Below are 27,350 nucleotides of genomic sequence, written 5' to 3'. Positions count from 1 at the left end.
ATTATCACCCTGTATTATATTTAGAGAAATGAAATAATGAAGAATTTTCATGAATGTATGCTCATGTTTTTCTCATTGTTAAAAACCAGCAGTACCTAGAGCCATTAAATTTTGAATAATGTAGTTCTCCATCCAAATATGAATACCTGAAAGCTCAAATTTTGAATTTATTTTATTTTGTATTTCATATTTTGTAGACTTTTTTATTAACAAACTCAATGATAGCGCACGAGACTGTCTTATCAGAAATTCTAAAGATATGCTGTTTTTAAATATTTATAGTGTGTTTCAAAATTTGTAAAACTTTAACAAATTTTTGATTAACAAGTCAGTGATTTCAAAGCGAGCAATGGCAACACTGTATGGAGAAAAAACATTTTTGTCTCCAGCATGCAAAACTGTATAGGAAATTCTAAAGATGGGTTGTTGTTAAATATTTTTAGCCCAAATGCTTTTGAAATGTTTATGTGTATGTAAATGAAAAAAAAGAAGAAAAAAATCCTTTCGTCATAATATAAAATCTGAAAGCTTTTGGATTTTTAATACTTATTTTGTTGCTGTTTCTGAAGTAAATCTTAACACTTTCATTGCGAGTCATATGAGGTTGTGCTGACAGTTATTGCCATGACATGGAAGTAGATTGTACCCATATGCTTACTTACTTATAAAAAATATAATAATGTGTATCACACTAATTGCTAAGCCTTTAGTCAGAGAATTTTATGACTGCATGCCAGTGCATGACTGACATTCGAAATAAAATTATTTCCCAATGCCATAATACATACTGGTGCATGACATTTAAAACTGAATCAAAATAATAATAATAATAAAATAAGCAACAGCATGTATTATTTTTGTATGAAACTATATAACATATGAATTTATTACAAGGTAGTTACAATATTATTACATATGATATATTTCAGAATGTTATTTGTGTGTAATATTTGCACAAAATGAAACTTTGCTTTAATTCAAAATCATATACATTTACAACTAGTTTCTAATCTTCACTCCATGCTAATACCAGCATATATACTCATAACATAATGCTAATTGAACTGGAGTATAAACAATGAGGCATTGCTTTTCTTTCTGCAATGCATGACAGCACTTGAGATATCAACCCACACCATGCACCAATGCATGATGGGCTTTTCAATGATAGCAGCACATCATATACCATTATATATTCTTATATTTTTCTTTAAAGAAACAGGAGACTAATTGGAATACATTTTAAGTCCATTAGGAATAATAACACACACACACATATATAGTAAAGAAATGTATATGAAGAAATATATATGATGAAACATATATATATATATGAAGAAAAAAATATTTGCTTCTTTCCCACAGTTTTTTTAAATATGAGCATTTTGTTTTGAGTGAGTTTTATGCATTTTTATTGGAATCACTAATATAATTCACTAAAATGAAATTATTCTTTAAATTCAGTGGCATTAAAATAATACAAATATATAAAAAATGTAAAAAACAACTTGAAGCTATCAGTATGAAGATCTTGGGAAAGTAAGGGATTTACCTAGAAAGTATAATGACGATATCAACCCACACCATGCACAAGTGTAATGATGGAGTTAAAAATATTGTACATGGTAAATTATTGTCTAGGGAAGAAAAAGCTGATACAGTAGAAAGTCTGAAATCCAGATGTCCAATATTGTGACGTCCAGATCATATGCAATTTTTTTTTTTTTTTAAGCCCAAAAAGGGGCATTAGCATCAAAACCCGATTTTGTGTCATTCACTATAAGCGACGAATCATTTTTCAAGTTATTGCCACTAGATCCTGTCACCCTGTATTACCTTTAAAGAAATTTTAAAAAATTAAGAATCTGCATGTATATATTGTAGAGCCATTAGATATTTTGGAAGCAGGAGTGATGAAAAATGAGCAACGTCTTCGCTGAGAATTGAACCTCGGACCTCTGTAAGCGTGCCTCTACCAGCGTGCAGGCCACTACACCACGAAGGCATACTAAGAAGGCAGGAGAAATAACTTATATACTCCCCCCTTTTAAAGAGCAACTGGGGTTTTTAGGGGACCCAGTTGCCAAATCCTGGGTGTGGAGAATCATCATCCACCACCCTTTTAGTTCGGGCTCCACTGTAGAGACGTTGGGATTTTTTTGAAGCAGGAGTGATGGTCACTTTACTTAACCTGTTCTGCCAAACTAAGTTAATGGCACTACACGGTTAGGAAGTCATCCTAGTCGTTGCTAGCAATCTGATGGTTAGGCCGCTTTTCCACATTTTACATTAATCTTCAATTTCTTGGATATAATTCTTTTCATTCACTTGCTTCAAAAATATCTCTAAGATGCTCTTGTTGCATCAATAGTCCATGAATAGTCTATTCACAGGATATGTGATGTAGTCAGAAGGAAAGAACCTCTGTCGAAGATGCTCTGTCAGAAGGCAGTAGAGCATGTAATGAAGTGCTTCCGTGTCTTCCCCGCAAAAACCACAAGAACAGTTGATATCCCGTCTGAGGAATTGTCTGTAATACACTGGGAATTTCCCATGGTTGGTACAGGCCTGGAGGAAGAGTCGGTTGCATTTGAGCCTCTTGAGAGTAGGTATTGGGAAGATGTAAGTAAATCTTCCTGTGTCTTCTTCCTGCCATCGTGATGACCATGTATCTTGGAATGTTGTCTTGAGGAGCCTTTTTACAACTTCTGCGGAAAGTGGAACTTTCTTGCCAATTTCTGGTTTCAGAGCTGCGGTCTTAGCTAGTTCATCAGCTCGTTCGTTGCCTCTCTGCCCAGAGTGTCCTTTTATTCAGTTGATCTTTAAAGGGATGGAAAAGCCTAACGTCAAGAGGATCTCTTTAAGTGCTGCCGTGTGCGGATGTTTTGGAGGAAAGGAATTCAACACATTCAGAACACTCATGCTGTCTGTGAAGATTGAAGTGTGAGCTGCTGGTTGCGTACCTAACCATAGCGCTGCTTCTTTAAGCGTGAGGGATTCGGCTTGGAAGACTGAAAGGTAGTTGCTTAGACGGAATTGTGTTTGATAAATTTCTTCATTGTTCAAAAAGACTGTGAATAGTACCCCTACTCATCCAGAAATTTTGATCCGTCTGGAGAAAATCTCTTTTTGCTGTCCTGATAGTGCCGATTTGCACCAGGGAAGGATGGGTAGATATCCTGGGTGTAAGACAGGGGGATCTTGGAAGCTTTCTATACTGGCATAGTATAGATGAAAAATGAGCAACGCCTTTGCTGGTAATCGAACCATGGACCTCTGGAATACGCACCCAGCGTGCAGAACACTACACCATGAAGCCGCACTAAGAAGGTGGGAGAAATACCTTATAATATATGTTTATAATATTTCTTGTGAAACAATTCTTATAAATGTTACTGTAGTATTATAATGTGTATTTTTTCGCATTGTGAAAAGACTATGATACCTAGAGCCGTTAGATTTTAAATAATATTGTTTTGTACCTGAACATGTACTCTTTAAGCCTGAATTTTAAAGTTCGTATTTCATATTTTGTAAAACTTTAATGAATTTTTGATTAACAAACTCAGTGATTTGGCAGTGGCAACACTGTATGGAATGGGAAGCGTGTCTATACGCAGAGATAAGAGGTCGTATGAATTTTGCTCCCACATTTTGATTTACAGTGAACGGAATATTCAGCCTTACAAGAGATTTTTTTTGTATCTGCTGTTACAGCAAAGCACTAGGACTTCAGTAGTATAAGTTTCATCATTATTCACTGATTATTTAATTAATTTTCTAAGTATTACTGTTCTGGCTTGTGTTCCTGACTGTTGTTACTTTAACACAGTAACGCGGTTACCCGACCCTCCTTCCTTCTGCTGATAAGAAAAAGGAACTTTAGCATTCTCCCCTCCTCTCAGTCTCGGACACAGGCAGTGCAGGGGTGCGCTTGTAATCGAATACTACTCTAAATCCACCCCTTCCAAAATCGCTTTTATTTTATTTATTTATTCCCCCCCTTCAAAACAAGAAGGAAAAGATTGTCAACCGCCATCTTTGGCCACATAAGAGTAGTAATCATCTTACGACTCTCAGTGTATTTGATTTTTTTTTTTTTAATTAGTACTACACATCATCCATGCCAAGTGCATGTTTGCATTCAGCTCAAGCAGTATTTTCCTCTATTAGTGCTACAGTGCAATTCCTCATCCAAGTTCATAACTGTGAAAGTGTGTGCATTGCTCAATGCAATTTCTCATCCAAGTTCATATCTGTGAAAGTGTGTGCATTGCTTATTTTGAAAGAGATTTTAACGTATACGAAGTATTTACCTCTTACATACCCCAGTCCGAACTAGTGCTATAGCACATACTCAATATATGTAAAGAAGATTTTTGAGATTTCACCATACATCTCCTTATTCATTATTAATACCGGAAGTTTGTGCATCGTGTTCTCGCAGTACGGTACATACTTTATCGGCAGTGTATGCGATTTGATTGTACATCTCCTCATTCAAGTTTAATGCTACGAAGAGCTCCAATATTAATCATATTATTCAGTGCTTTGATATAGTGCGTGTGAATATTATTGAGTACTTACTTAGGGCAGTGGAAAGTGCGTGTATTGTGCTCAAGTATTCATCTTTTTTTTTTTTTTTTTCTTTTACATAGCGCTGCATTACAGTGTACAGAGTGCGTAATTTTTATTCAGTGCTTACCGTGAGTGTGTGCATACGTTATTGCTCTTTCTTTTTCTTTTTTTTTTTAAAATCTTTTCTTTCATAGTGCTACAGCGCAAACTCAATATTTATGCAAGATAATTTATTTATGAGATATCTTCATTCATCTCCTAATCAAATTTTCAGTGCTGTGAAAGTATAGTGTTCTTGCAGTTATCTCATCTTATAGTGCTATAGTGCATACTTTACTGTCAGTTTATGTGATTTGATTGTGTATCTTCTCATTCGAGTTTAGTCCTAGAAAGTGTGTGCATCGTGTTCTAGTAGTCATTTTGTTATTATTCAGTTCTGTGTAATAGTGTGCGTGATTATCAGTCTGTGCTTACTTAGAACTGTTTAGTATATAAGGTTAAAGTGTGTGCATCACATTTTATATAAAACAAATATATATATATATATATTTTCCTCTTATAGTGCTACAGCCCATACTCAATATACAAGAAAGTCTATTAGCTTATGAGGTTTCATTATACATCACCTCATCCACTTTAGTGCCGTGAAAGTGTACACATTGTGTTCTCGCAACTATCTAATCTATCATTGCTACGGTACATGCTTAGTACTCTAGCCCAAGTGCATGCGATCTGATCGTGCATCTCCTCATTCAAGTTTAGCGTCGTGAAGTGTGTTCATTGTGTTCCGCTACCTTTCCTTACAGTGCTATCGCGTAAACTGAGTATTCCTGGAATATTGCTGGTGCATGTGTATCCATCATTCATCTCATCATTCATTTTTTATGCTCTGAAAGCATCTTCATTGTGTTCTCTTACTTACTATGCCTTCGGATACTCCCTCATCACCACCCGGCATGGAGCATAATATTCAACATTCTCCCCCTTCTGTTAAAGGTGCTGCTAGCACATCGACACCTAACTCCAGGTTGGAAGCAATTAACCACATCTGTAACCAACTCCAGTTATTCATCTTACAAGCAAAGGAATCTCGCAGACTAAACGCTTCTGAAAGAAAGCAATTTACATCCTTTGTGAACACCGTTCGCATAACGTTAACGGAACAAGAGGTTTATCTCGCCCAGCTACAGGGACAAGTCTTGGCTCTGCAACAACAGCAACTCGCACACAGTTTACAGCCACCTCACGAGAATCCTCAACATTCCGGGTCTTATCAAGCAGTGGAATCCTCAGCCCCAGAAGAACAGTCCAAAAAAAAAAAAAAAAAAAAATATCCCTTCGTTGACACGAAAGCAGCAGAAAACTTCTACACCTTCAATATCTTCTCCAGTTCTATCGGAGCACGTTCTATTATTAAAGTCAAAGAACTCCACACGGACACCCGAAGGGATTAAAGCTCAACTTTCGGCAGATTTGAAACCCTCCCAGCTAGGGATCACTTTAGTGCAGATTCGGCCGACAAGGTCCAGAGAGCTTCTCATCCGGTGTCAAGAAAAAGCTCACCTGCTACGCCTGAAACAGGCAATCGAGGACAGGCCAGCACTACTAGAGACACTTGAATTTCGGGAGCCCAAGCCAAGAAGGGAAAGTATAATTATTTTTGGAGTACCTGAGAATCTAGGAAAAGAAGATCTAACAGCAGCACTTGTAGACCAACTGCCCAATTTCAATCCCAGTGCTTTTTAAATACGAGCAAGCCGTTCCGGACAAAGCGGAAGGAAAAACTGGGTGATAGACATAGACCCTAAGAACACAGAACACCTAGTTAAGCTAGGCCGTCTTTTAGTGGGTTTTGAGTCTTGTCCTCTTTGTCCGTACATTAGGATCATACGCTGTTACAACTGCAGGAGTTCGGTCACTATAGCAGGTACTGTAAAAACGCTCCAGTTTGCGCGAAGTGTGGTAACAGCCACCCGACGCAGGAGTGTAGCTCGGAAAAAGTGAGTTGCACTAATTGCTGCAGTAGTAATTCTGAAAAGGGGAGTTCTTTCAGCACAGATCACCCAGCTACTTCAAGTTCCTGCCCAGTGTATGGAGCCCATTTTGAGAGCCTGAGAAGGACCACTGCTAAGAACTAAACCAAGATGACACTAAATAAACATATAGCAGGTCTTCGATTTTTACAGTGTAACTTGCAGAAGTGCTATGCAGCAACTATAAATACGCTGCAAGTAATGACACATACTGCTGCCAATGTCGGAATCTTCCAAGAGCCATACGTTTACAACGGAGTGATTCCTAGTGTTCCAACACACAGCAGAACGTTTCTCTCAAAGAATCAGCTAGCTGCGATTATTTACAGTGGCCCTCTCTCCCCTCTCCTAATGAAAATCACAGAGCATACAGTCTCCATCAGACTAGACACTAGTAATTGCAGTATTGATATTATTGCTGTGTATCTAATCCCGAGCGAAGATATTACCTCTCTATTAGGGGAACTTAATTCTAACCTTCTAACTGGGGCATCACACTGTATCATAGCAGGAGACTTTAACGCCACCAGTCAACTATGGAGTGCTGACTCGGAGAACCGAAGGGGAATTGCGGTACTCGAATTCTTGGACAGTAAGCATTTCATTGTCATCAACGCTCAGGACTCACCGCCTACCTTTGAAACATCTAGAGCTCGAGGGTGGTCAGATCTGACAATATCAACTCCCAATACAACTCCGTACATACAAGATTGGACAGTGAGTGACCTGCCGTCACTCAGTGACCACAAAATTATTACTTACAGGCTGGATACTCCTATAGACTACATAATAAAGAAAAGATTCAAAACGGCATTTGCAGGACATTCCGTTTTACAGGAACACATTCGAGTGCATGTAGAGAAATTTGTCAAAGATTTCAACAACTGCCAGGACAGAAACTCCTTAGATAATCTCTACGACTTACTAGTTACAAAAATAGTGCAAGCCGCCCACAAAGCATATCATTTGAAATCTGTAAAGGCAAAACACTCGATATCCTGGTGGTCACCAGAGCTTAACACAGAGAGGAGCAGAGTTCGGGCACTTCGCAGAAAAGCACAATCCGCGGTAAATCCATATCTACAGCAACTCGAAATCATAACATACAATAAAGCCAGAGCTTTATATAAAAGAAAAATTAAAGAGGCCAAGTTAATCTCATAGAGAACTTACTGTAGTAATGTCACTAAAGCCTTTGGACATACTCAAAAGATAACATGTAACAAGGTGTTTCGTCCTACGACCCTTTTGCCTATGGTGAATAGCACTGCCTCATCCAACATCAAAGTAATCAGTGAGATCATAAATGCAGTTTTTCCTGATAATGATGAAGAGGATTTCTTAGAGGAGCAAGAGGAAGCGAGAAAACCTACAGTATGAAATTTCGCCAAATTACCAGAAGAGACGAACTCCCTCCTACGCAAATGGAAGTGGATAACATCATACGTACTCTGGCACCCAAAAAAGCTCCAGGTCCGGATGGAATTTATAATATCATCATTAGAGAGATAGACCGGGAATTCCCAAAACTATTCCTTGCAGTCATTTCAGCTTTCTGGAAACATCAGTACTTTCCTAAAAATATGAAGTTGGCAGAAGTGGCGTTATTCCTAAAATCAGGCAAAACTCCGGCAGAACCTACATCTTACAGGCCAGTCTGTCTACTGCCAGCGCTCGGTAAGGTATTGCAAAGAGTAATTCTTTACAGATTGGACTTCTTCCTGCAAAGGAACAACGCCCTGCATCCCAACCAATATGGATTCCGAATGGGCAACTCAACTGAACATGCCATAAAAGACTTAATGGCCACTATCAAACAGAACAAGGATAACAATTTGCACTCACTGGCAATAGCCATTGACATCAAGGGAGCCTTTGACTCCCTTTGGTGGCCAGACATAATAAATTTGCTGCACAACATGGCCTGTCCAACAGCCATTATTACCATCCTTCGCTCGTACCTTCAAGATCGAAGTGTACAAGTAACATCAGACAGCGGCATTTATGTAAATTGTCTTTAGAGGATGCCCACAGGGGTCATGCTTGGATCAACACTGTGGAATATAGTGGCAAACTCGGCATTTCGTCAGTTTGAGAGCGTAGAATACGCTCGAATCATAGCCTATGCGGGCGATTTTATGCTAGTTGTGGCAGGAAGGAGTAACCTCGAAATGAGATCTCAATACTGTCTTGATCTGTTCTCCCAATGGGCCAGAGCACATAAGCTTCAGATTTCGGCAGAGAAAACTAAAGCTTTACTCATAGGACGCAGCAGGCAGCTAAGACGCAACCCAAGCATTAAACTCCACGGGATACCGGTAAAATGTTTCCTTCAATTGAAATATCTTGGGCTATTACTCGACAACAGACTTTCTTGGATGCCACATGTCAGGAATTTTAAGACTCGAATTAGAATCCTAAGCAACAACATGAGACGCATGACTTCACATAAATGGGGTATCTCATCTAAGCTACTAAAAATTTGGCATAGAACCATTACAGAAAAAGTAATAACTTACGGAGCAGCAATCTGGGGTGGTGAACTTACCTCTCATATGAAAAGATTCCTGCTCTCTATTCAGAGACAGCAGCTACTTCAAGTATGCAGGGCATACCGTACCACGTCAACACTAGCCCTACAACAACTAGCAGGAATTTCTCCCCTAGATTTGATAGTAGAAAGGGAGGCAGCTATCGTAAGAGTTACCAGGCTGGGTCAAACTTCAACACTCTGGGGTCATAGTTATCACCACTTGGACTACGAGGATCAAAACAACTGCAAAAACTTTCATCCAGCAGCTTTTAATCTCTCCGACAGTATCAGTATAAACGACCAACCAATTCAGAGGTACAGTAATAACCTTTTCAAAGATGGCTCCAAAACTCAGAACGGCACGGGCAGCGCCTTCTGTAGACTAGAAAATGGAGTTGTAACATTCGAGTGGAAAAGGAAATTATGCTCGAACAACTCGGTATACCAAGCAGAGCTTCTAGCTGTCAGTGCTGCAATTAGATATGCGAACACATGTCAACAGGAGAAATTCTCCATACTCAGTGATTCGGCATCAAGTCTGGCGGCTATCGCAAGTCAAAACAGCGGGAATCCATTGGTATACAGAATCCAGAAACAGCTTCTGACAATGCCTATTTCACAAAGACCCACTTTAAAATGGGTTCCTGCTCACACAGGGATTCAAGGCAATGAAGCCGCTGACCTACTGGCCAAGCAGGCAGCCAACTGCACGGATATAATAGAAAGACCAACTAAACTTCCTTGGTCTCATATTAAGCGAACAACTTTGACAAGTCTGCTACAAAGTTGGCAAAGTAGATGGACAGAGGCAGAGGTAGGACGAAGGACATTTCGCTTACTGCCAAAAGTTAACATGGAATTAAACACCCACTGTGCTAGCCTAACACAGTTCTTGACAGGTCATGGACCATTCCCAGTATACCTGAACAGATTCAGACTTAGGGATACTCCTTTCTGCGAATGCGGAGAGGAAGGCGACACGGACCATTATTACTTCCATTGTGTGCATACAAGAACCTGGCACTTGAAGAAACCAGCGGACTGTGCCTGGGCAATGTGGACTACTAACACACTCAAAAACAGAATAGCACTTGATAAAATAGAGAAAATCTCAGGACACTGCCTAAGCAGAAACAACAGTGGATAATATTATAATGTTTCAAAAGTTCAGAACTTAAAGCAGATAACCAGAATAACGCTTAGTGCTTTGCAGTAAACAATATGTAAAAACTGTTATTAGTATATAATATTCAACCTTGTTACTCTGGAGTCTTCCCCGCCGTGATGGTATATAATTCCGTTTGGTTCATGTCTGTGGTCGGAAGCCATCATAGCGGTGCACTCACTCACTGTATGGAATAAAATATTTTTGTCTCCAGTGTGTGAAACCATCTTCCGGAAATTCTAAAGATATGCTGTTTTTAAATAGTTTGTAGTTTTGCTGTTGAATTGAATTTTATATTGTGTAAGTATGAAGAACATAATATTTAATAAATAAAGTTAACACACAAAATGTTAATAACAGAAAGGGGGAATTTTCAAGCAAAAAACGGAATTTTGATATGATGAACTGAGAAAGGAGTGATAAAAACAGAAAAACTTATGCCAAGACTTATCACTGCATCGGGAATTTTAAATACATGCTGCTTTTAAAATTTTTGTAATGTTGTTATTGAATGGCATAAGTGCTAAGAAAATGGTGCATAAAGCTAGCAGAAGAGAGTGCAGCAGTAGATTGGTAGACTACGAGCTCAGTGAGAGCGTAAAAAATCTTAAATCCTATTGGACAATCATTAAAAATTTGAGCTCTTTCAAATTTTTTTTTTTAATGAAGTCTAGGAAATGATTATATAGTAGGGGTAAAATGCAGGTATGCTTTTGAAAATTTCTCGGATAGATTCCTAAGAGAATCTTAAAGAGAAACAGGAAAAGAGAGGCACACTTTCCTCTGAAAAAATTATGAAAATATTATTTGATCGACTGAAGAAGGAAGTTCAGCAGGAGAGAGACATGGACATTCGAGTTTGGAGGGCATGGCTTCCAGAAAGAATGATCTGCACATAATCTTGAGAACCAACCAGAAATCTTGGATTACTGTTTAGTAAGCAGCAGTATAGAATTGAGGAAAATATTTGCAGTAATAAGATGGTGAGTCCAGCTTTGTAGGTAAAGTCCAATATTAAAATAATTACTCGTGTATTTTGAACATATGGAATGTCATCAGGTGGTGGCACTTGTTTAGCAGATATACATTTCACTTTTGCTTCCTAAGGAATTGCGATATTCATTGACATTAGCCACAACCACATTTTCGTGCCATTGAATGTTTATGTAGTGGGATAATTTTTCAATCTGACCTAAAGAATAAGTGAAGTACCGAAACATAGTTGTTTGAAGTGGGGTCTTGCTTGCTTTCTTTTGTTGGCAGAATAACACTGAAGTGAATAATAATTAGATTGATTCCAAAGAACGTAATGTCAGTTAGCTTTGAAAGTTGCACTATTACTTTTTGTAAGTTATTATATTATTACAGGTATTGTATCAAAATTAAAGTTTAAATTTTCCTTTATGCCAAAAGGTATGTTTCTGATTTTGCAGATGTAGCAGGATTTGAAAAGCCAAAGCATATTTGATACTTTTCTTTATGTGTTGATTCAATTTGGGATTAAGAAAGTGTGATTTCAAAATTTGGAATAACAATAACCTTATTTTGATGTAGGTTTTGAATGCTATAGAAACTGATATTTCCCAGTTAATGCAGTTTATGAGAAAATGTTGAGAAGTGGTAAAGATGATATTAAAGAAGTTTTCCAATCAACAGTCGACTAAAGAATGTGGAGACCTGTCATGTGGTTTTAAATCCAGAAAATATCATCACTGATAATTAAGAAAGTGAAAAAGAAGTTGGGGAATGAAAAGGTTTCTACTGATTCAGGACTTGAACAGTAATTTTGTAACTGAGCAGGAAAATATGCCCATCTCTAAAATAAATAAATAAATATATAAAATAAAATAGAAATTAAATAAAAAGCAAAACAGCATAAACAACTACATTTAAAGAAAGATTTAGTAAATAAACAAGTAAATATTGACTTTTTTCTGTTAAAGTTTGATTTCTTTAAGATTACAAATGCTTCATTATTTCATAAATAACTGTATTTTATTTTTAATTTTAAAATTTCTACATTTTATCTCTTATGATCTAAAATTCAAAAATTCCAAGATCCACAATTGCTGAAGTCCCACTGAGTCCTGAGGGATTTTGTAGTCTATTGAAAGTCTCCGTTTATTTCAAGGATTTAGCTCTGTTTAATTATCTTGAGTTTTGATTCCAAGTTGCTCAGTATTTGAATAAGAATTTTCTATACCTTATTTTAAATGACTGAAATATTCTAATGTTATTGAGGGTATAATTTGAGGCTTTGTTTGATTGGGGATAAACAGCAGTTTTACTCAGTGCTTAAAATTCCCATTTCTCGCATATAGTTCAGATAAATTCCGTTGACCTAACGTCTCGTATCCCCTTGGCCGAGAAGCATCCCACTTAAGAGATTGCTCTAGGGTGGGAAAGATGATGCTCTAGATCTGTTAAAAAATAAATAAATAAATAAATAAATAAAGAATTCTGAATTGGAAGCTTATGTAACTTTTCAACATTTTATTAAATTAGGATTAAATTCTTGTTAAATGTGTGTATTTTTGATTGAAATGTAATTGTATCTGTAATTTTGTTGTTCTAGTTTGTATATATTATGTTTACAACTTTACCTATTTTAATATGCATATATTTAGTAGTTATTGAAAATATCTCTTATCATTTTTAATGTATAACATAGTCTAGTTAATCATTGTTTTGTTATAATTATTAGTTATAAAGATGATAATAAATGCATATGTGCATTAAAGATACTGAATTTCATAACTTTTTTCAACCTTTCATAAATATGTTTATGTATTACAGGTTTCATCATCATTAACTGGAGATGATCTGGCATGTAAGTTTGAAGTAACTTGTTTTTTGTGATGAGTATGATATGCTTTTAGATTTGTTTTGATCTCTTTGTAGTGTAATAACAATCAGCATGGAAAGTATTATCCACAGTGATCCTCTTCCCTACCTCTGAAAATGACCAGTTCTCATGAAAAAATTAAGGCTTTGCATCGATAATTATAATAACCTTTTTTAAGACAATCATCATCTTTCTTCATTGAGATTATTAAGTATGCAATACAGCAAGCACCAAAATATTCTGATTTTGCTGTCCAATTTGAGTCATTTATGTGCTGTATAAATTAGAGTGGTTACTTTTCCAGTTCCAGAAGCAAAATTATTTTTATGAAACGAGGTAGTTAATCGGTAGTTAATGTGGATTGTTTGCTGATGTATTTAATTGTATGCTGTAAGGTATAGATAGGTTATCTTTTTAGTGTCATATAATTTATCACATAGACTTGCTTCAGATTGTGATTTAGTTATAGTAAATCAAAGTTGAAATAGTGTCAGAAGCAAATCATCTTTATTTCTGATATTATTGTAATAGATGAGGTTGATTTCAAACCTGACAGCACAGCGTGTCTTCTTTTAAATTAAGTCTGTGTGGGGGTCGTTTCAGATAGAGTCATAGAAGAGTCCTGTATAGTGTAACAAGTATTTATTAACAGGTTTAAGTTACACACGGACATTACATTTAACTTTAAGAAAAATTACAGAGCAAGAGTCTGATACAACCTATCAAGTGGGACGCTTGGCTTTTACTGAAGTACTTCTCTGCCTACTTACCAAAGGGCAGCCTTGTTGTCATAGTTAGTCCAACAGTTTATGTTAAGGGATTGGTTACAAGTCTTAATTGATCAAGTTTAGATTAAATGTTTGTAAATCAAAAAATAAAAGTTTAAAAACATAACTAAAAATTACTTAAGGTATTGCTGGCAGTTTGCCTCAAAGGGAATTAGCAGACTTCAGTAAATGGATATTTAAAAAAAAAAAAAAGTAATGAATTTATGGAATTATTAAACAAAATTTACAACATGAAGTTTTATTTGACCGTGCTTTTATTTTACATGAATGATTTTGTTTCTATATTTTAAAATATTATTTATGAGGCCATTTTAGCAAATTTGGTTAAACATGATTTGCTATTTATTTACTTTGTAATTAATTCATATTTTATTAATATAATGGCATTAATAAACCAATATATCACTCTTCTATTTCAGCAAATATTAAGACACTCAAATAGGGTAAATTTGTTATAGAAACTGATAATCGTCATCTAAGATTATTGCCTTATTCAAGATGACTACCTCCACAGAAGACTAAAATTTTTTGAATCATGAGCGCTCATTTCATGGAGGGTTTATTATATATTTATATGTATACATATTCATATTTGTCAACTTTTACGTGCTGTGTTTAAAATGTGTGCATGCTTAAAAGCTTTTACAAATTTGCAAGTGAATAGTAATTTTTATATTGTTCATGCTTTTAATATTTATTTTTTAAATTAAGTAAGGAAATTTAAAATTATTATCTAATTAGTTTTGTGTCTTGAAATTAAAATTAATCATCTGTGTGAATGATCGCTTTTTGATAACAAAATTTACTGTTGATGTGAGTTATAATCTGAGGAAAATCAGGAAATTTGTAAATACTATTTTAAAGTTTCTAAGCTTCAGCATGCATTGTTTGATACACGTTTATGTCAGTCCTATCAAGATATATTTTTTAGATCTCATCCCTTTGCTTTCATCTCATAATTCAAATATGGAAATTTATAATAAGTATAGGCATTGTATTCTAAATATACTGCAAACAAATTTATATATTTGGACTTTATATTACTTACATTACATGTCATAAATGACATTATTTTATGTTATGTTTATTAGATGCATTGTAATTTTATAATTATTATAGATGAATTATTAATAATTTATATAAATTACAAATTGTGTATTTTTATTTTTCTGTAGTAACTAATGATCCATCAGCACGGAAAAATTTACCACAGAGAGTAAGGAAACCGAATTCAAAGTATTCCTCAGATACTGTTATTTGTCCAATGAAAATGTTTTCAAACACACATGATACAACTGCTGTAGTTCAATCCAAATCACCACCCCAAGTCAAAGAAACACAGCCTGTAATTCCAGCTATAGGCAAGGAAATTAGTTCAACAGTTAGCCCAAAAAAGCGAGGAAGGCCAAGAAAAGTGATTGCAAATGATTTGCAGCAAAAAACTCCATTGGCTTCTGAAAATGCAAATGGAATGCTTCAAACAAAACAAGTGACATCACAATCTGCATCTTCAACATCAAACATGTAAGTATTTTGTGTCAATGCAATTTATAGTTATTCATACCACAGACCTAAAGTTAACAGAGTAAATTTGATTTGCTAAAAATTAATATTATATGGAATAATGAGTAGCAAACTAGAATTCTTGTTTTAAAATTCATATATTATTTAGAAGATTTTAGCATCATTAGTCTAGAAAAGGGATTTTACACCACCGATTATAAACAACTGTATCACTTCTCAAACTGTTGCCACCAAATATGATAGCGTAGTATTATTTTTAAAGAAATTAAATGATGAAGAACCTGCATGTATGTATGAGTGTTTCTTTCATTGTGAAAAAATTACATTATCTAGAACCATCAAATTCTTGAATAACATAGTTCTCCGCCTGTACATGTGCACCTAAAAATCCGAATTTTGAATTTTATAGTTCATATTTTGTAAAACTTTAACCCTTTAATGCCCACCACAAGAAATTTCCAAAAACAAAAAATTATTTGTTAGTTAAAAGAGTGTTATTTTAGGTCAAATAAAACAAATATGGTGAAAAATTGTAAAAAAAATATTTCTTAATGTTTTTTAATGGTAGCAAATATGCTACCATGGACAGATTAGGGTACAAATCAAATGATTTTCAAACACATTTTTTTAAGATTTCATTTAGTTTATGTACAGTTATTTACAAATGATAAGCTCTAAAACAGTTTCTGTCCTTTTTAAAACAAAGATATTTTTCACATTTGTCACATTTAACTTGAGTAAATATTCCTCCAGGGCATATGTGGCATCTTTGCCATATGGAATTATTACACTGGCCAGTGATGCACACCATCTGTTCTTTGATCCTAAAAGTAATAAATAATTGAAAAACAAATATTTAAGGTTACACTATTTATATTTACAGCTATGATATCTGCGTTCTTTACAGATGCTACAGAATAATCGATGGATCCTCTGCCTTCTTCTTTCAATACCTTCTTATTCTTTAATTTACATTTCATTAGTTTGTTTTCTCTCAAAGTCCCTACAAATCATATATTTTTCTTGGATAATTCACATACTAATGGGATACCAGAGAAAACGTTATCTGCAAAGATAGTAGTTTTTGTTTGGTTATTTAGAGTGCTACAGAACTGCATCACAACACCTGCTTCTGTGTAGGCAGTTTGATCTCAATAGTAACCTTCAGATTTTTCAGTGTAAACATCAAAATCGTAACAAATGTCTGATTGTCCACACCGGGCACACATTTTTAAACCCTGTTTGCTATGAGGTTTTTTTTAGGCATATATTGTTTGATATGGATTGTCCCACCAAATGGAATCATTATTTCATCAATAGACTGCTTGGTCTCATCTGGAATGGATAGCATATTTTCTCTAAGTCTAGGCAACCGGGGTTGCACTTTCCAGCATTTGTCACTTCTAACATCATCATCATTTTGTGAATTATCCGCAATATTCAAAAATCTTAAGATTTTTTCAGATCTGTTTCTAGACATTACTTCTTCAATTGGTTCATACTTTTATTCCCTCTTCTCAATATCCTCTAATATGAGGTATACGGACTAATCCCATTCTGATAATCATTCCTGTTACTTGCTCTATTTCATTTGCCATCACCATAAGAGAAGTTCATGTTTGTTGAACACTATACAGATTTGTTTGTTCAACTACTAATTTTATCATGTTTGTTGTTGATATTACAATCTGAAAATATACAAGAGCAGATGGAAGAAGTTCTGTAGGATCAGGAAATTTATCATCATTTGATGAAAGCATAAGATTAGGTTCTTTTTACCTCCAGATAATTTTAAATTTTTATAGCTTTTACACTGATAGACACTTTCCTCAATATTTTATGCATTTTGGTCATTTTCTACATCTTCATTATGATCTTGGTCTTCATCATCTGAGCTTCCTTCATGGAAGATATCAGATGTTTGTGTAGGCATATATTCATCATCAGATATATCGGATAAATCACTTTCCAAATCATTCATATATGGTATGACATCTTCTAGTTTTTTAAAGACATTTCTTCCTCTTACTCTGTGGAAAAAGGAACCTGAAATGCATGGCTGAAAAAAAATGCAAAATTTTATTCAAAATTCTGAAAATATATTAAATTATTATTTAATTATTTTTTAAAATTTCATTCATTAAATAAAGTAAAAAAACTTGAGATTTAATAGAGGATTAAATTTATTTTTCAACTTAGATCTCAAGATGAATTTTCCTAGAGACTTTTTTACAGGAAAAATATATCTTAAAATATTTTTTAAATTGAAAAATATCAAAATTTAAACTAATAAAATTTAAATCCATAAATTGTATTTAAGAATATATTATCTGTAAAATTACAAAGATTTAAGATCATGAATTAATTTCAATGTAAAAACATATTTTCTTGAGAGAACTGCTAGGCTTAGATGCACGGATGCTCTGCTACCATGATTTTAAAAATACATTTTAGCATTAAAAATGATAATTTTGTAAAAGTTATTTTATACTGTGTGATACACTAACTCTTTTACTTTATATAAATAGTAATTATTAACTGTTTCATTAATAAAATGTTTGTAAAATAAACAAACAACTTCTGTCTGAAAAGGTGCTTGCATTGTTTGCTGCATCCATGCTTCTAATTTTTTTTCCTTTAAGCTGGTGCTGCTATCTATGACTAAAATTTGCTAATAATAGATGAGAAAGGTTCAATCTATAAATTTATGACATAAAAATTACATTTCATGGCGTTCCTGGTACAAAAATGTGGCGTTTAATATATGGTAAGCAAATATGCTACCACAGACATTAGAGGGTTAATCAGTTTTTGATTAACCCTCTAAGTAGGAAGAATTAGAATATTTTTTGTGATATCTGTAAGAATGTATATATACGTGCATATTAAAATATGCCAAAGAAATTAAGGCAATATATCAAAAGAAAACAAATCCAGGTGTGAAATACCAGGAGAGTTTTTAGAATAAAATCAAAAAAAAAAAAAAATTGTTTTCATAGTAGTTTTGGAAAATTAGTGTTTTTTTATTGAAAACCCTGGCCGCTCAGAGGGTTAACAAACTCAATGATTTGAAAGCAAACATTGGCAACATCATACAGAATAAAACATTTTTTAGCTCCAGTTCTGGAGAGTCCATAGTAGAAATTCTAAGATATGCTGTTTTTAAATAGTTTGTGATTTTGCAGTTGAAATGTATATGGTGAAAGTATGAAGAAAATTATGTTTAATAGTAAAGCTAGAAAACAAAAAGAAATGGGTTAGCAGAAGTGAATGCAACACTAAACTGGTAGACTGCAACCTCAGAAAGAGTATAAAAAACCTTACTAAGTAATTTTGGGTGATAGTTAAAATCTGAACCTTTTCATTAAAAAAAAAATATTGATTTATTATCTGTTTTAATTTTTTTTCATATTAAAACAAAGTACAATAGTTATATCTGCTCTTGTTTTTTATGCATTTTTGCACTGAAATTACAGCATTTTTGCTTTGTTCAGAAATATTTTTATTGAAGTAGATATCTTGCTATAAAAATGTAATTATAAGTTTATAGACCAAAACCTCACTATAGTGAATGAATGCAGGGCATAGTTGATAACAGAATTTGCTTTGCTAATATGTTGTGCTGTTCAGAAAGCATTCTCTGGTGGAGAGGGAATTTTTCTCATTAAATATTTAATTGAATTGTGCGTTGAGCATTTTTATCCAATACCTTTTGCCATCGTCTTTCTGGTAGTAGCATGATTTCAGCATGCTCATAAAAATTCTCATCTTTACATACAAAAAACTGATCTGAGTGATTTTTGACTTCTTGATTTGAAGTAAATATCTTATCATTGAAAGCATTTTGTAAAATGTGGACCAGTTAATAATCTGTGGAAGCGAGATCTGATAAATATGGTGGGTCTGGTAAGTCCATGTTTCTGAATCTGCAACAGCTTCTGACAAGTTATCAAACTTGTGTGAGGTCTGGCATTGTCATGCTAAAGTACTACTTTTTATCTGCTGATCATTTCTGGGCTCAGTTTGTCATTTGCACCTTTTCTTTGCTAATTTATCCAGTATACTTTGGAATCACTAGTTAAAATTGTGTGATAGAAGCTCTCTCTCTCTTTTTTTTAATATGATGATTAGTGTTCAAAGTGCTTTGAACTGGCATATTTCTTCTATTCCATGATTGTTTACATTCAACATTGCTGTAAACAATCCATTCCTCATAGTTAATTATGATTCACTTCAAAATTGGATCGTTTTCTTGACATTTGAGATGCAACTCACATATGTCAATGTGAGAGTAAGTCTCTTTCTTAAAAAAAAAAGTAGAACCCATATATCAAGCTTTAGCATGAAAATATTTCATGTTATGAAAAATAGTAGAATTCAACAAATTTGATCTCTTAGCAAATTCTCGTGTTGTTATTCAGGGTTTACTTCAGTCATTACCCTCATTTTGTCTTTTTTATCTTTACATACCTTCTAGAACATGGAGAGGGATGAAATTTTACTATCCAGTTTTGACACTTGTTTTTTGCCAGCAGATCTTCTCCATACATGGTTTTTTTCTTGCTTGAACAACATTCTTTTTTTTTTTTTTTTTTTTTTTTTTTTTTTTTTTTTTTTTTTTGTGTGTGTGTGTGTGTGTGTTGGTGGTAATTAAAAAGCAAAATATGGCAAAACTGCTGTTTCTAAATTTTCCGTACATTATGGGACACAGCCAAAAAATATTTGCACAGAATAATTTTTTTTTACAAACAAGCCTTGAAATGTCAGCTGTTAAAATATATAATAAAAGTAGACTTTAGAATGAAGTTAGCTAGTTAAAAATGTGGCTAATCAGAGGTTGGTAGAGCATTTTATGAAGACTTAAATAATATTGAATGGAATATGAATATAAACATGTATATTTAGTTTCACTTTTAATTTGTAAATGGTACATTATTAATTTCATTTTCGAGATTATATGCTCATTAATTATAAATTTTATTTTCATCATGTTCAAAAGCTTTTAATGAATAAAATTTATTCTTCTCTGCTTTAGGTTTCAATAGTATAATAATAATAATTCAAATGAAATTAGAAGATCTCAATATACAATTGGTTATTCTAAATCAGTATGTTTTTCTTTATAATGTAATATTTGATAACTTGAGATATGTATTTGATTTTAAATTAAACTTGCCAGTTTAGAATCTTTTTGAAATTATGCCACTGCCCAGTTTTTCATATTTCAGATCTAAGTAGCTATGATAAAGAAGTTCCTAGTATTTTTCACATAAATATGGTTTTAATAATTGTTTTAAAATTTCTCAAGTTTCTACCTATTGTTATGCCATCTTAATGCAAAACAACTAACTGTTATAATGAATGATGTCCCAGATCTGTTTTGTGATTTGTAATTCACTACATAAAGAAAATAACCAGTGTCAGAAACACTTCTTTTTTTGTTGTTGTTTCCACAATTCCCCCCCTTCCCAAAATAGGGAGGTGTTTGATTACCATTTGTAAATGCAAAAGCATTCAAGCATTTGATTCACATGATATTACATTTGATTACCTATTGTAAATGGAAAAGACCACAATCATGTACTATCCCAGACATGGCCAAACTGCGGCTCTCAGACACCTGAACTGTGGCTTGCGAGCTACTTGCGATCCTTTGCCATCTGATATGCGATTTGTTTTGAATAAATATAGTTTAATTTCTTAATGCAAATAGGATTTGAAATAGAAATCATGCAGTGCCATTTCTTTATTAATTGCTAATTTAATTTCTGATATTATGTACGTAAAAATGTGATAGATTAAGTTATCCATTGCTGGCTTATCATTAGAACAACAAATACGTAAAATAACCAATAATTCCATTTCTGGTAATTATGATTCCAGTTATGTTGCTTTTTGAACAGATAATAGTCATTAAATACATTAATAAGAAGTTAATATAAAACTCAATGCTAATATTTTCATTAAATTATTCTCCCTAATATTTTTTCTCTCAAGTTAATTTTACTTCAGGCAGTATCTACTTAGATTCCTGAGTGATCGCATTTTTCACAACATTTGTGATCCACCTGGAAGATTTGCTATTCGTTGTAGGGTACTACTTTTATTCAGTCCTTGAATGGTGTAAGTAACGGCTGAAGAGACCTATTTCGCCTTGCAATCCATATAGGGCTCTTTTAGTACGTGGGAGAATTTTACGAGGATTTTGTTTGTGGTGGAGTGAACCTTCAGCCTCTTACTTGGTTAGGTGACTTATCTCAAATTTCCGCGGAACTCCTTCAGCCTATCCCTAAGCATGTCAGGCATTTTTATGCAATTGCTCAATGAATATTTTTCCCACATGAAACTCCCATCTTTCGTAATAATTCCTTGATAATCCTAGGCAGAGATCATAATTTATTTTACGATGATTATAGATGTTGAAATATTTGAAGTCGTGGGAAGAATCACTGGTTTGACAACAATTTAAAATTTAGTCAAAATGTTTAATTCCCATTTTATCAAATATTGTTATTCCAAATAGAGATCTTTCATCCTAATCATCAAATTTTCATATCAATAACATTACGTCACGCAATGAGGGATCAACAGAAAATAAACCGCTCTCATCTGCAACGTTTCTGTGAAAATCGGCATATTGATATTGGTGAAATTTCTTAAGCTTGTGATAGTTTCTCGTATATTTCGATTTCTTATTTGATGACCTTCTTCCTTTCTACCCTAGAGGTATTTTGCTACACTACATTAGAGTAGCTGGTAAATATTGCACTACAATAGAGGCATTTCGCTGCCCAGCATATCTAACAATAAGTCATGTGACCACTCTCATGGATTCAGCTGTTAGAATATGGCGGATCTGTTCACGTATTTGGTGAGAGCTTAGGAACTAAACTACACTGCTGGCCACCGTAAATGCAACACCCTGAAGGAAGCATGCAAATAACTTGAAATTTGCAATTTCAGCGCAGACGCACATCACGCGCCTGTGGTGCCACTTCAAAGCCCTATTTAAGGCTTGGAGTTTTCAATGATTTCAAGTTCGGCAATTGTGTTTTTCTTGTGGTTAAAAAAAAAAAAAAAACGATCAATTATGCCTCATAGTAAAGAGTGATCATTGTTTCATCAAGTATCCGAGTTCGACAGAGGAAGGATAGTGGCCTACCAAGAGTGTGGATTATCTTTCAGGGAAATCGGTAGTCGTGTTGGATGAAACCAAGCAACTGTAATGCGGATATGTGACCGTTGGATGCAGGAGGGTACAACGGACCGACGTGTTCGATTGCATCCACCTCAGTCCACCACTTCACGTGATGACAGGAACATTATGCGCATGGCAGTGACGGATCGCTCAGTCATATCGCAAACCATAGCACAGCACATTCAGTCTGTAATGCATCATCCAGTGTCTGCGAATACCATTTGAAGCCGTTTACAGCGCAGAGTGGTCTGTCCGCAAGACGTCCATTGCTTCGTCTACCTTTGACGCAGAACCACAGACGTCTCCGCCGCCAGTGGTTCTATGAAAGAAGGATGTGGACGGCAGAATGGAATGAAATTGTCTTTACTGACGAGTCACGCTTCTGTCTGCAACACCACAATGGTCAGATTCGAGTCTGGAGACACTGTGGAGAGAGGATGCTGAACAGCTGCATTATGCACTGCCACACTGGTCCAGCACGGCTATTGTGGTATGGTGCGGTATTGGATATCACTCTCGCACTCCTCTAATACGCATTGCTAGTACTTTAAACAGCCAGCGCGACATCTCTGAGTAGTTGGAGCCAGTTGTGCTTCCTTACCTTCAGGGCTTGTCCACAGCCATATTTCAACAGGATAATGCATGACCACATGTGGCACGCATTCTCCAAGGGTTCTTCGTCAATCGCCAGATTGAATTGCTTCCCTGGCCAGTTCGCTCTACGGATCTTTCGCCAATAGAAAACATGTGGTCCATGGTTGCTGAACAATTGACTCAGATTACATCCCAAGCTGCCACACCATTCAACTTTGGCAACGTGTGGAAGCTGCTTGTTCTGCTGTACCCGAGGAACACATCCAAAATCTCTTTGAATCAATGCCGAGGTGTGTGGCAGCGGTGAGCTCCAACAATGGCGGCTACTCTGGCTATTGATTCCGGAAGAAACCACACTTCCCAGAAGTCTATAAATTTAATAATGTGATACTTGGTCAACATGCTATCTACTAAATAAATTTTGTTGTGATATCTCTTGTCTTTCTTGGTGTTGCAATTTGGGTGGCCAGCAGTGTATTATGCAGAAGTCTGCTGTGTTACAAAAGACCTCCATATCGGAATATCTGTGCATGTCCAAAGAAATATGAAGAGTTGCACGTTAATGTCATACCTGTATTTGCGAAATAAATCCATTATACTAGTGACAGGTATGTTTGTTTTCTGTGACATTAGTTTTGATTTGCCATGTATTTGAAACTCAGCTCAAAACTAAACAGCTAGGTTGAAGAGTTTAGCTGGTAGACAGATGGGATATGTGCTCGCCGAAGCATTTATACGGCCCAGCATAAACTACGAAATTTATTAGCAATAGGTTATGTATGTCCAGAATTATAGTAACGATTCAAGAGGGGATTTGAGAATTTTCAATGATGTGCATTAACTTTGCTTTCTATGTCAAAATAATCAGGGCAGTTCGAATGATAGTTTCAAGAATTTTCAATGATTTGCATGAACTTTGTTATTTATGTCCAAAATTATCAGAATGATTCGAGAGATAGTTTCAAGAACTTTCAATGATGCACATGAACTTCATTAGGTATGTCCAAAATTATCAGGACAACTCGAGAGAGAGTTTCAAGAACTTTCAATGATGCTCAGTGTACTGATTACTAAAAAAGTCTGGCAGATTCCATTAGATGTCACGTTGAAATACTGTATCAGTCAAGGCCGTCATGAGAGATACTGATTATTCAAATACCACTGAAATTGCAATCTCTCTCTTTTTTTTTTTTTTTGTTTGTTTTGTGTGTGTCTGAATTCTTCTATACTGGACATCAGTAAAAATAGCTATTCCAATGTTTTGGGGGAAAAATGTTTAACGATTTTGTAGGTTAAGATCCAAAATTTGAAAGATCTCAGTATGTTGGTCCTTATGGTAATTGTGTGGAGAAACAAAATTACTTTTAAGCAAAAGCCTAAACAAGTTAATAGCTTATTTTTAAATAAATATTCTTTCTCGAATAACAGTTTCTCTGGAGTGCGCGTTGACGTGTATTATTTAAATTAGCCTTTCTAAAAAATTGCTCATGAGTTAAAAAAAGAAACACTCAATTTTCGTTTCAATAATGATTTGTAATTTACTCAAATAACATTTTTTATATAATTGTACACTGATGAATATACTTCCGATCCATTTTACTTCTACTAAAATGCAATAACTAGAATTGTAAATGGAGAGGTAGAAAGGAAATCATAAGAAAATATTTAGTTTCTCTACTTGAAAAAATGCTCAGTTGCCCAGTACAAGAGTTACAAATTTTTATTTTCTTGGGACTAAACTTTTCTGAACACAAAAAAGTAGATATAAGGTATATTTATATGTAATCATGTTAATCACATATTCATTAATTTACTTCAAAAGTTTCTTTATATTCTTTATATTATTTTTGAAACGATATAAGTTTTGACTTGCGGCTCTTGAACGTTCATAAAATCTATCATGCGGCTCCTGTGGTCTTAAAGTTTGGCCATCCCTGTACTAGCCTATTAATTTACTTTTTTTATGGAAAGGGGTTTTGAATAAACAAAAAAAGAATTTTATTGGTGTTGTATAATTCATTAATTGCACTTCTGAGCCCTTCTGTTTTTCTCTGTAGAGTCACAATAATTTTTTTTAATAAATTAAAAGCAACTATAATGGTGGTTTAATTATGGAACAACATTCAAGAATTAGCTTTTTAAGGAATAGCAGGGATAAATAGAAGGGCTAGCTCATTTCTTTGTTCGACTCCTCGCCGACGCGAGCCTAATGGGGGGACGTAACAGGCAATAATCTGACGTCACTGTGATGCCACCTGTCCTGATTTCCCGCGTTTAAAACAGTAGTTTCATTGAGCTGCGAGACGATTTTCTAGAGGTTACATATCCCAAATTAATTTTAATAATATATATATCTGTTTTCTAATAATGTATATATTTAAAATAATTTATATATATGTAATTTTAGTCAGTTTTTATTTTAAATTCTATATTGTAAAATATCGTTTACGTAATATGGCTTTTTGCGCTGCAGTAACGTGCCATAGCACTTACAGAAGTATGAAAGGATGAGATATTTTATTTCATGGGACCAAAGGATCCAAATGAGAGTTTGCTTTTGATGAAAGAATGGATACACAAATGTCAAAGAGAAGATTCTATTAATGTGAAGAGCGGAAAAATCTGCAGCGAACATTTTCTATGCAGTGTTTATGAAGATGATATGAAAAATCGCTTGTTTGGATAGCCACAAAAAAAAAAAACTGTTGAAATGGAATGCTGTGCCAAAAGTAAAATATGATGACAATAATAAATCGAAATTGATGATGACAATAATAAATCAAATTTTAATGATTTTGAAATAAAACTCACAAATGAAAATGTAGATCATCCTGAATGTTTAAGGATAAACAAGAATGCATTGATAATTTGAAGAACAAAATAATATCCTTAAAAAATTGTATTAAAGTATTGAAAAATAGAGAAAAGAAAAATTTTAGAATGTTTGTTCAGTGACAAAGAAGGTGGACGACATCTAGACAGAAATTGGTATCAGAAATTAAAATCTCATATAGCAAAATTTGGGGGGGGGTATCACAAATCGTAGAATTTGGAAAAATGTCTAAAGCCTTTTTTTATAAAGACGCAGATTAATGCATTACTGAAAAAGAAGAAAAACATCAGGTGGACTAGTGAAAATATTCACGTTGCATCGTCATAAGAGCTCTGTCATCTTAAAGCTATGATTTTTGGAAAGAAAAAAAATTAAGAAAAAAATTGGGATATCTTTACCTAGTATTATCAAATTAAAGAAATGTTGTTTATTTTATTTTTTAGTGTTTTCTAAATTTTAGTGTAGTCCAAGAATTTAAAGTAATGTTCTTATTCTAAAGAAGGAAAGAGGCGAATATTTGTATTCTGTAGAAAAAATATGCGTTCTCAGTTTCGACGAAATGCATATAGATTGAAAACTCTGCTATGACTCTAAACTGGACTAAGTTGGCTCTTTTCAAAATGTGCACTTTGTTTTAATCAGAGGTCTCATTTCGCGCTCAGCTTCAAATTACTGAGAAACCGCGTTTTAGATAGAGGATTTGTTTTAGAGATGTAACTGTTTTAAATTTTGATATTATTAAAGAGGTTTTAAATAGAGATTGAAAAGAAATCAAATTGTGTCACAAACTAAAACTAAATTATTTTATGGTCAAGGGAAACGAGAGACAAAAAGTCGCTCCAGAGAAAACATTATTTTCAAAAAGTACCGCAAAAGGTATACTCTACCCCACAGGAAATCAGAAAGCATCTGACTTCTATGAGTTAATCGATAATATCTTCGGTATTATGAATAGTACCAAAATAGTACCAACAAGAATAACAAGTATTTAACAAACTAATTTTGTTAAGTACTTGTTAAAGTTATTCTTATTATATCCTTTGTAACTAATTATTGATTAGATTTTGTGCTAGGTTAGCATTCTAGATAAAATATAATAGTATAAAACATCAAAGTAATTGGCATAAAAAGACCTGCTTCCTTTACTCACACTTTTGAAAAATTAAATAACTGTTTTAGGTACTCTGAATAAAGCTATTTTGTCAAAATTAAGGTAACAATCTTATATACATTTATTTAATTGTAATATAGATATAAGT

General features: G+C 34.1%; 1 protein-coding gene across 3 annotated transcripts in view; it reads left to right on the top strand.

Annotated features, from left to right (window-relative positions):
- Window positions 1-27,350, top strand: part of LOC118191263 (uncharacterized) — a 90,387-nt gene that overhangs the window by 56,647 nt on the left and 6,390 nt on the right. For 2 of the 3 annotated variants that reach the window (XR_015044070.1, XM_035362065.2), the window contains exons 9-10: window positions 13,106-13,139; window positions 15,118-15,466. Coding sequence is in view for 2 of the 3 variants with exons in the window: in XM_035362065.2 (XP_035217956.1) it covers window positions 13,106-13,139; window positions 15,118-15,466 (383 nt within the window). In the remaining variant the exon portion in view is untranslated. Of the gene's footprint in view, window positions 1-13,105; window positions 13,140-15,117; window positions 15,467-20,501; window positions 20,527-27,350 lie in introns of those variants that run through there. The other variant, XM_035362068.2, reaches the window with a different exon arrangement.

Source organism: Stegodyphus dumicola, chromosome 11 (assembly GCF_044657685.1).
Source record: "Stegodyphus dumicola isolate Sdum_Otavi_A_Nest chromosome 11, ASM4465768v1".
Taxonomy (NCBI): domain Eukaryota; kingdom Metazoa; phylum Arthropoda; class Arachnida; order Araneae; family Eresidae; genus Stegodyphus; species Stegodyphus dumicola.
This window is presented reverse-complemented; position numbering and strand designations above follow the sequence as displayed.